We start from the raw sequence: 11646 nt of genomic DNA, 5'->3' as shown, positions 1-11646 counted from the left end.
TCTGAATAACGGGGCGTGGTTTTGACTTAACTGCGTTGGGAAAAAGAAAGACGCGGTATGGAGAGTGAACATTTAACTAGCACAGACATGGAACAGGACAGGAACAGCATCAGAACAGGTGATTGAGTCCAGGTGAGTCCAATGAATCACTGTTGCGTGTGATGAGGGAAGCAGGTGTGCGTAATGATGGTGGCAGGAGTGCGTTTAACTCAAGCTGAGCTCAAAACCATTTGAGGGCAGAGATGTTGATTTCTTAAATTATTTAAGAAAACACGGCATGCCTCAGAAATGTATGAAATTATCCAACTTAGCACATTGTGTTTCTTGGAAAGGGAAAGAAATTAAAGGCTTGAGCGTGGAAGCTGCTCTTGCGTGTGTTTTGCCAGGTTCTCCCTCAGTATGTCATTAAAGCTGTCTGGAGGACCCACTCCCCTGGTGTCAACTCCATGTCAAGTGCCTAAGATTTCTTGAAATGTGTTTACATTCAGCCGCAGTGTTAACCAGAGCCTCTGTCTGATGGGTCCCATTCAGGAATGGAAAAAGTTTAACAAGTTCCGAATATCCTAGAATTATTAATGACAACAATTTGGGTGAGGTAATAATGTAACAGGTAGTGCCTGTTCTTTATTTTATAACAGGGGAATACTGAGCATGAGTTAAATTGAAAGGACTACGCGTTCAGCACATTGCCTCATGTCCTTGTCATCTTAAACATGCCATGGAAATAAAAGAGGCTCCGGTTTGTTCAGCTGGATGGGGTTCATTTATTAAAAGCAAATGGTCTATGGAATGGCTCTGTTGCCACTGCTTAACTTTCTCCATGAAAAGACCTGCTCCATGAAAAACCATCAACACATCCCCTTTCAGGACTTGACAAGAGGAAATACCTCTGCAGTATTTATGATAACCTTCTTTCAAAGGTGTGGAGGTCACAGAGTACATCTAGTCTCGCCCCATATCCTTAGTGAAACAGTGAAAAGCTACTTATTTTTATCATTAACCCTATTTTGTAACAAACCATCATTCAAGAAACACACAAATAAGTATAAGGGTTACTCACTCTGGATGAGAACATAGGGAAACTAACTGTATGCTTGAACTCTGTCCACAAACCACCAGAGGGATATTTCTGTCATCTTCCATCCAAAAATGGCCTCTCAGTTGTAGCTCCCGCCATCTTTGGTAAAAACAGAGGTGCTGATGTGAATTGAAGTGTGACAGAATGTCAGAGAGAGAGAGAGCGATGGTGCTGGTTGTTTGCCCAGGGAGCCCAATGTGCTAAGCCCCAGTAATGTGCTACAGTTTAGGGTGCTCCAGCCTGCCCTTTGGGTAATGGCGAGGAGCAGAGAAATTTCACGGCTAGTGTCAGCCAGGAAACAGGCCAGATAACTGCTGAGATCAGCAGCAGGACTGATCCATCCTTCACGTACTTTCCTGTACACAGCCATCCCAGAGCAGACCAGACCTGGGGGAGACATTGGTCAAACGTACAGTAGTGGTTACTATACTGTCAATGTACAGACAACATCCTCAAAGATAAATAATCAATATTTGGGCTTGGGCTAAATGGTTATACCTATATGATAGGCTTGGGCTTTCAATAGGCTATTACTCGTTGTATCAGTAAGAATATAAAAATAAAATAATTGCACCTTTTTGTAGAATATCTAGAAAACATGGAACATTGGGAACTCATGGTGTTTTTAAATGTAATAAATGTCTTATTTGTTTCTTTAGAGTTAAACAGCTGAGTGTCTGATGCCTCAAAAAGAGAGTGTTTACTTGGGCAGAACAAGGGATTCTATTGGTTAAACCCATTTGCACATCAATATAGTTTAACAAGTAGCCTGTTTGAAATAGAAAAATGTGCACTTATTAATGTCCCTGTACTTTTCCTTCAGAGCCCCTGTGCAAATACCAAACAGTCAATACGCCATCAGGGTCATTTATAGTCATTTTTACCGTGGTGAAATCCTGTTATTCTATTATTTTTGGGCAGGGAAGAGGACATGGGTGGGGAGACCAGCAGGATGGGGCTGGGGGTGGTGGGGAATTCTTCAAACAGAACTGAAACGAATGATCCTGTTATTTTTTGTTTATATACAGTTCTAAATACTAGTGTTGTTCCACATTTATAGCATACAAATGAGCGTCTGCCAAGAAGTCTCCCACCTGTCTAATACGCTCAATGAAGAGGGCCATAGAGTCAGGTGAGTGCTGCACTTGTGTCTGGCTCAGACTCTTGCTCTCTCTCAGACATAGCAGGGTAGTGCTGAAGAAGTGAAGACACGCAGGTTTGTTATTGAGCTTGGACAGGAATACACTTGTTTAGAAATACCGTAATTGTTAGCTTTTGGAAGCAATAAGAAAGTGTGACTCTTCTTCTACACACTTAAGCACAGTGTGCATTGTATTCTTGGCATTCATTCTGTCACATCCTATGGCCCTCGCCATATGTCATCACCACATGAATCATGGACAAGATCACAGTGAAGTATCCCTGAATTAGCAGTGCAGTTTCAGCCAGTGCACGGGAGGAACCTGAAACGGGCTGGCCTTCTATAGAGTGGAGGGAGAGGGGCTTGTAGGGGTGAGTGTATGAAAGTCTCAGACAAGACTTAAATAAACAGAGACGCTGGCCAGTGCAGATCCAGAAATACATACAGAGTCAACTGCTATACCACTGTTATTTCCTATTACTATAGAACCAGGGCAGATGGGTTCATAACGTTGAATAGTCTACTTTCACAATACTTGTTTTAACATTTTCTTTACATTAATACTTATTTTATATTAAAAGTGGTAGAATTCTTGCAGACAGTTGAACTATTCATAATTGAGCTGTGGACTTTTTTTCTCGATGATTTGTAAACAATAAAATACAATAATGTTTTATCTCAATGAGATCAAATAACAAACAATCAAGTAAAATAGAGGATAAATAACCATAAACAAAAAGGTTGAAACGTGTGGGTTCTCCTGTAGATGAACTTCAGAACAATCAGCTTAGTCACCAGTGCAAGATGAGACAAGAACACAGCCTCAGTATTCTTCAAAAATGGCGCCCTCGTGTGGTGAAAATGATCTATCGCAGAGAGATACTGATTGGATATTTAGATTTATGCAGGGTGAAAAAGAACAATACATTAAACTGTTTAACCACATATGTGTTTGTATTTGAAAATATCAGGAAGTTTCGCGTATTTGATAGGAAACGCGTGTTTTTCCCGAATTCCCTCATCACTTGAATTATTTAGAGTTCCCTGTGACAACACTCGGCAGAGCACTCGCACGAGTTGTCGGTCAGTAGCAGCAGACCAAAATGGCGCAAAATAACTTTGCATTTCTTGCTTTGTTGGTTGTAACGTCAACAGTTACATTGGCTAGTGCCGATGAGCGAACGCAAACTGTGGAATTCAACGTAAAACCCGGCGGAATGGTGCACACGTTCTCTGAGAAAATGGTAAGCAATATAGCTAGCCACAACATCCAGCCAACAAACAGTACTGTACTACTAGACAGCTAGTGAAGTCGTGTATGTTGCATTGTAATGTTGTAAGTGGCACAAATATGCATACGAATTTCCCGAGTAACGTTATAGTTCCCTGCAAACTATCTTGCTGTTGGTTCACATATGGTAGCTAATTCAAATAACAACCAAGAACATGATGGCACCGCTCACAAATTACATATAATTGAAACTATGTAGATAAAACATTTTTTTCTTAAGTCTCTGGTCGTCGCATGATGATGAGGAAACGACCTCTGATATGCTGACACGCCAGTACCGGAGTACCACAAGGAGGCTATTCATTGGTCTAGAATAGATCTACATTTTCCGACAGACGCAATCCATGTTGTCTTTTTGTTAAATCACAAATATACAATAGTAGCCTATGCATGTGAAAATAAAGTGTCCCGTTTTATTACAAATTGCAGATGTTTGAAATAATAATGAGCTATAAATTGTTTGACTCCCAAACATCCGATTTGACTTCCAAACACTTAGGCCTACAAATAAATAATGTGTTTTGTCTTTTAATAAACATTCCAGGCTCAATTTAATCAAGAGAAATGTAGATGTCTTAAATTCCTCCTACTTTCACAGAGAGAATATGAATGTTCATTCACGTATGCATCACAAGGGGGAACCAACGAGGTAGGTTGTATCCTGATCTAAGTTTAGGTTGTTTCAACCTAATAAATAGGACACTTCATTCTAGTCTAGAGTTGAAACATATGCTACCTGTGGTAAACTGATTCATAGGTTTTAGTGTGCAGTTTAAAAGTACATTCCAAAGTAGATCAACAGAAAGTACATTTCAACCTGTGCCATACTACTCACATACCTAAAGAATACATGATCAAAATAATAATATTATAATAACAGGTTTTCATGTTATGTTGTTTTAACAGCAATGGCTGATGAGTGTGGGCCTGAGTGAGGACGACAGTCTGTTCTCTTGCTCTTTCTGGAGGTAAACTGTAATCCCTGGTGTGAGGTCACACTGAACAATAGAAGTTAGACTGCAGAGATTTCCATGTACACTGAATGACTTATTCAACTGTCGCTTGGTGGTCATTCACCTGAGATATCTCAGGTCAATCAGTTCCAGTGTTTCATCTTGGCTTTGCCTAGTGAATAACTAATAGCAGAGTCAACAATCGTGCTTTATCTTGGCCAGGTCGCAGTTGTAAATGAGAACTTGTTCTCAACTGGCCCACCTGGTTAAATAAAGGTGAAATTGAAAAAATCAAATAAAACATCAGTAGTGATTTAATCCCTATCTTCATTTGTGTTGATTTCTCTGTTCCTCTATGTTGATAGACCCCAAGGGAAGTCCTACCTGTTTTTCACACAGTTCAAGGCTGAGCTGAAAGGAGCCAAGATTGAGTATGCCAGTGCATATGTAAGTATCCACCATATACAGATGGGTCATGTAATTTGCTCACCTGTCAGCATTTCTACATAATAATGCATTGGAGCACAATCTTTGCTAACATGTTTTGTGGTGTAAAGTAGATAAGGTCCAATGTCAGCATATTGTCGCAGCAGCATTGACCCGTCTTCTCCTCTGGTCTCCTGGTTCAAGTGCTCTTCTGTCTGTCTGTGATAATGATGTAGAACTGCATATCCCAATGGAAACATGTCTTCTACATTGACTGTATGTACCTACCTACACATTTTTAGACTTAGGTATGTTTTTATCCTGATTTACTGGCAAGCTACAGTTGAAGACGGAAGTTTACGTACACTTAGGTTGGAGTCATTAAACTAGTTTTTCAACCACTCCACACATTTCTTTTTAACAAACTAAAGGTTTGGCAAGTCGGTTAGGACATCTACTTTGTGCATGACACAAGTAATTTTTCCAACAATTGTTTACAGACAGATTATTTCACTTATAATTCACTGTATCACAATTCCAGTGGGTCAGAAGTTTACATACACTAAGTTGACTGTGCCTTTAAACAGCTTGGAAAATTCCAGAAAATTATGTCATGGCTTTAGAAGCTTCTGATAGGCTAATTGACATCATTTGAGTCAATTGGAGGTGTACCTGTGGATGTATTTCAAGGCCTACCTTCAAACTCAGTGCCTCTTTGCTTGACATCATGTGAAAATCAAAAGAAATCAGCCAAGACCTCAGATAAAAAATTATAGACCTCCACAAGTCTGGTTCATCCTTGGGAGCAATTTCCAAACGCCTGAAGGTACCACGTTCATCTGTACAAACAATAGTACGCAAGTATAAACACCATGGGACCACGCAGCCGTCACACGGCTCAGGAAGGAGACGCGTTCTGTCTCCTAGAGATGAACGTACTTTGGTGCAAAAAGTGCAAATCAATCCCAGAACAACAGCAAAGGACCTTGTGAAGATGCTGGAGGAAACAGGTATAAAAGTATCTATATCCACAGTAAAACGAGTCCTATATCGACATAACCAGAAAGGCCGCTCAGCAAGGAAGCCACTGCTCCAAAACCACCATGGAAAAGACAGACTACGGTTTGCAAATGCACATGGGGACAAAGATCGTACTTTTTGGAGAAATGTCCTCTGGTCTGATGAAACAAAAATAGAACTGTTTAGCCATAATGACCATCGTTATGTTTGGAGGAAAAAGGGGGAGGCTTGCAAGCCGAAGAACACCATCCCAACCGTGAAGCACGGGGATGGCAGCATCATGTTGTGGGGGTGCTTTGCTGCAGGAGGGACTGGTGCACTTCACAAAATAGATGGTATCATGAGGAAAGAAAATTCTGTGGATATATTGAAGCAACATCTCAAGACATCAGTCAGGAAGTTAAAGCGTGGTCGCAAATGGGTCTTCCAAACGAACAATGACCCCAAGCATACTTCCAAAGTTGTGGCAAAATGGCTTAAGGACAACAGTCAAGGTATTGGAGTGGCCATCACAAAGCCCTGACCTCAATCCCATATAAAATTTGTGGGCAGAACTGAAAAACCATGTGCGAGCAAGGAGGCCTACAAACCTGACTCAGTTACACCAGCTCTGTCAGGAGCAATGGGCCAAAATTCACCCAACTTATTGTGGGAAGCTTGTGGAAGGCTACCCAAAACATTTGATCCAAGTTAAACAATTTAAAGGCAATGCTACCAAATACTAATTGAGTGTATGTAAACTTCTGACCCACTGGTAATGTGATGAAAGAAATAAAAGCTGAAATAAATAATTCTCTCTGCTTTTATTCTGACATTTCACATTCTTAAAATAAAGTGGTGATCCTACCTGACCTAAAGACAGGGAATTGTTACTAGGATTAAATGTCAGGAATTGTGATAAACTGAGTTTAAATGTATTTGGCTAAGGTGTATGTAAACTTCCAACTTCAACTGTAAATCAAAGCTAATATAGGGCTTTATATGGGTAGAGATGATAAAATAGATTGTTATGGCAACACACAGTACCAGTCAAAAGTTTCGACACAGCTACTCATTCAAAGGTTTTTCTTTATTTTAACTATTTTCTACATTGTAGAATAATAGTGAAGATATTACAACTATGAAATAACACATCTGGAATCATGTAGAAGAAAAAAAAGTGTTAAACAAATCAAAATATATTTTATATTCTTTGAAGCAGCCATCCCTTGCCTTGATGACAGCTTTGCATACTCTTGGCATTCTGTCAACCAGCTTCACCTGGAATGCTTTTCCAATTGTCTTGAAGGAGCTCCCACATAGGCTGAGCACTTGTTGGCTGCTTTTCCTTCTGCGGTCCAACTCATCCCGAACCATCTCAATTGGGTTGAGATTGGGTGATTGTGGAGGCCAGGTCATCTGATGCAGCACTCCATCACTCTCCTTCTTGTTTGAATAGCCCTTACATAGCCTGGAGGTGTGTTGGGTCATTGTCCTCTTTAAAAACAAATTATAGTCCCACTAAGCGCAAACCAGATGGGATGGCGTATCGCGGCAGAATGCTGTGGTAGCAATGCTGGTTAAGTGTGCCTTGAATTCTAAATAAATCACAGACCGTGCCACCAGCAAAGCACCCCCACACCATCAGACCTCCTCCATGCTTCACTGTGGGAACCACACATGCGGTGATCATCCGTTCACCCACTCTGCGTCTCACAAAGACACAGCGGTTGGAACCAAAAATCTCAAATTTTCAGACCAAAAGAGAGATTTCCACCAGTCTAATGTCCATTGCTCATGTTTCTTGGCCCAAGCAAGTCTTCTTCTTATTGGTGTCCTTTAGTAGTGATTTCTTTGCAGCAATTTGACCATGAAGGCCTGATTCACGCAGTCTCCTCTGAACAGTTGATGTAGAGATGTTTCTGTTACATGAACTCTGAAGCATTTATTTGGGCTGCAATTTCTGAGGCTGGTAACTCTGATGAACTTATCCTCTGCAGCAGAGGTAACCCTGGGTCTTACTTTCCTGTGGCGTTCCTCATGAGAGCCAGTTTCATCATAGCGCTTGATGGTTTTTGTAACTGCATTTGAAGAAACTTTCAAAGTTCTTTAAATTTTCCGAATTGACTGACCTTCATGTCTTAAAGTAATGATGGACTGTTTTTTGTCTTTGCTTATTTGAGCTGTTCTTGCCATAATATTAACTTGGTCTTTTACCAAATAGGGCTATTCTGTATACCACCCCTACCTTGTCACAACACAACTATTTAGCTCAAACGCAGTAAGAAGGAAAGAAATTCCACAAATTAACTTAACAAGGCACACGTGTTAATTGAAATGCATTCCAGGTGACTACCTCATGAAGCTGGTTGAGAGAATGCCAAGAGTGTGCAAAAGCTGTCAAGGCAAAGGGTGGCTACTTTGAAGAACCTCAAATATAAAATATATTTTGATTTGTTTAACACTTTTTTGGTTACTACATGATTCCATATGTGTTAATTCATAATTCTTATGGCTTCACTATTATTCTACTATTCTACAATGTAGAAAATAGTAAAAATAAAGAAAAACACTTGAATGAGTAGGTGTGTCCAAACTTTTGACTGGTACTGTAGGTATTTGAGAGAACATTATATTGTAGTCAGAGAGTACATTGTTAACATGTTGCATTCAGATCTAACCATGTATTCTTCTCCCAAGTGAATGCTGCTGTGTTCAGAGTACAAACAACTCTCAGACTAGTGTCACATCACATGTAAGTTGCACACAGAGTTCTAAGGTAGTGGTTCTTAAACCAGTCTGTGCTGTGTCCGTCCCACCATAAGTTTTTTTATATCTCCCTCTGATCTACTATGTAAACTAGACTGATGTTTGTAGTCATGACGCAGTTTATTGCCACATCTTCACACAAATCAATGGCAACCCACCAGTGTTTACCGAAACACCATACAGGGAAACACTGTTCTGAGGAGTCTGTCAGGTGAGGAGGCTTTGTACATCGCCACACATACACTGCTCTCCCACAGCCCTCTTCTTGACCATCCTCCCTCGCAAGGACAAAGCCTCAGACAGACGCTGTCGTCAGAACAGAACCGGTCAACTTCTCCTCCTGACGGCACTGGCCCCTGTGAAAAGACAGAGAAAAACAACACTCACTAAACATTGGGATAAAAATAACCAGCACTCCTGAGAAGCAGAGCGTCTCCTCGACCTTGTCACTCCACTGTAACTCTCCTTGCCTCTGTCGTGATGAGTTTCTCTCTTTTCCATTCACACTTACATCCCCTTGTTTGTTATCCCTTTTCTCGTCAATCCCCTGCTCCCATCTCTCCCCGTCATCGTCTCCACAGTCCCAGACTGCGGCGGGAGGACAGAGGGATGTGACTTTGAAGGAAGATGAATTCACTGTGGGGGATTCTACAGGTGAGATGACTAGTCTGCTTGCTGCTGAGCTACTGCATTCCCGTATGTCTGTCACAACAGATCAAAACTCTTCTTGTTTTTTACCTATTTGTCTGGAATGAAGCGTTTGCGACAAAAGTAGATAGAATTGATGATGGATCTATACTTTGGCACAATGTCAACAACAGCAATCTGAAGATTATAACAACCTACTAACCACTGGCTTAGCATATACCTCCGTGGGGGGTGGGGCCATGGGTAATAATATCTTTGGAGGAGGGAGTTGCCCCCCCCCCCCATAGCATATGAACACGTTATAAGCCATGGCCAAAAATATAGAATTACAGGAAATTTGCTGTCAAACTGCAAACATTTCAGGGGGGCCCTGCTAAATTGTGGTATGCCACAACTGAATGTTGTTTTTTCATTGAATGTTGTACTTGTGTTATGATGTTGTAGTAACTCGTTTCCTCTCCCATCACCCTTCCAGTGACCCACAAAGATGGGAAGTTCCGCGCTGAGCTCTCCAAACTGACTATTATTGGCCGGACACGACGCGATGAGCTTTGATTGGCTGGAAATCCGAATGACTGTTGTAATATCATCAAATGGTGACATCCAGGCGTGCTCTTAAGGCAGGCCATTGTGCTCTAATGTCGACAACAGTGGCAATTGAAGGACAATATTCAAGCACGAAGGACGATACAGTAATGAGTGACAGCTATGCTGTTGAATAAATCTATTGTTTTTTATGTTGAGGATTATGGCTTTATATGGAAAATTCATTATGTTCCATACTGTATGAGAATGCATCTTGGGATGTCTGATCTTAACGGGTGTAGAGAGATATAGGTTCAGAGGATTTATCGGTCTTATGCTAAGCCAGGGAAATGTGAGTAATCTTTCTCTTCATCGTGCGCACGTTAACAGATATACATTTTTCCAATCTGCTTCTTCTCTAAGCAAGTGAATGGTTAGTACAGACACTGTAGAGCATGGAGCCCCAGTTTCTCTGTTCTTTTGATCTAGATAGAGCACCTGATTCAACCAACCAATCATCATTCAATGCAGTTGATTTAGTTTTTCTCCCTCTCTCACTCCTACCAACAGTCTTAATGAAGCTAGGTGGAGCTTTAGAACAGATGCTTATTTGGCCCACCAGGATTAGAGACATATTGCCTTGATGTAGAGGATAGTTAGCTTGCCAGCACATACCAGGTTCATCCCTGTCTGTCTAGAGGAGGCCCTCACTCAGCGTTGATAGTGGAGTCCCTTGGCTCCCAAAAGGAAATACCACCGGGCACTTATTTTTTAAATATTTTATTTTCTACTCCTTGGCTTTCTAAATCACAATGTGCTCCAATAAAAGTCATGTTGTCTGGGAATGTGAAATGTGTGTTCTCATGTTTTGTTTTGACACAGCTAATTGATCAGAATGTCCTTGCTAAGATTTCACACTGCTGTCCATGCTCAGGTTTGATGGTTTTCAGCTTGGATTACTTTCAGAGTTCTGTGTGCTGATCTTATGCTCTTGTTTTAAATTATTAGGGCACACATTTTCAGTTCAGCAGATTCCATAGCCATGAGTTACATTATCCAATGTAACATTATTACGTTCCATATGAAAATATAGCTATTACACAAAGACGAAATTTGATGTGCATAACGTTTTTGGACAGTTTGCAAACAATGTAAAAAAATATTTTTTTTGATCGTTGAGTTAATAAAGCATAACACAAACATGGTCTCTTTTTTGCTTTCTTGAGTAAGGCAGCTCCAAAATGCAGGTGTTTCAGCCTAGCTCAGTGCTTTCTGTGGTGGTGGGGCATTCAGCGGAAAATAAACTCCCTTTTTCAGGACCCTGTCTTTCAAAGATAATTCGTATAAATCCAAATAACTTCACAGATCTTCATTGTAAAGGGTTAAAACACTGTTTCCCATGCTTGTTCAATGAACCATAAACAACTAATTAACATGCACCTATGGAACGGTCATTAAGACACTAACAGCTTACAGACGGTAGGCAATTAAGGTCACAGTTATGAAAACTTAGGACACTAAAGAGGTCTTTCTACTGACTGAAAAACACCAAAGAAAGATGCCCAGGGTCCCTGCTCATCTGCGTGAACCTGCTTTAAGCATGCTGCAAGGACGCATGAGGTCTGCAGATGGGGCCAGGGCAATAAATTGCAATGTCCGTACTGTGAGACGCCTAAGACATCGCTACAGGGAGACAGGACGGACAGCTGATCGTCCTCGCAGTGGCAGACCACGTGTTACAACACCTGCACAGGATCGGTACATCCGAACATCACACCTGCGGGACAGGTCCAGCATGGCAACAACAACTGCCCGA

At 41.0% G+C, this 11646-nt stretch overlaps 1 protein-coding gene across 1 annotated transcript; it reads left to right on the top strand.

Annotated features, from left to right (window-relative positions):
* Positions 1-3131: 3131 nt before the first annotated feature.
* LOC120053755 (myeloid-derived growth factor-like) lies at positions 3132-10682 on the top strand. Its single transcript, XM_039000979.1, has 6 exons — positions 3132-3463; positions 4109-4159; positions 4417-4478; positions 4829-4910; positions 9239-9311; positions 9781-10682. Exons 1-6 carry the CDS (start codon positions 3323-3325, stop codon positions 9858-9860), a joined length of 489 nt encoding a protein of 162 aa, XP_038856907.1. The 5' UTR covers positions 3132-3322; the 3' UTR covers positions 9861-10682.
* Positions 10683-11646: the final 964 nt, after the last annotated feature.

This window comes from Salvelinus namaycush, chromosome 9 (genome assembly GCF_016432855.1).
Source record: "Salvelinus namaycush isolate Seneca chromosome 9, SaNama_1.0, whole genome shotgun sequence".
NCBI lineage: Eukaryota > Metazoa > Chordata > Actinopteri > Salmoniformes > Salmonidae > Salvelinus > Salvelinus namaycush.
Note: the sequence above shows the minus strand (reverse complement) of the source record. Positions and strands in the feature narration are given on the sequence as shown.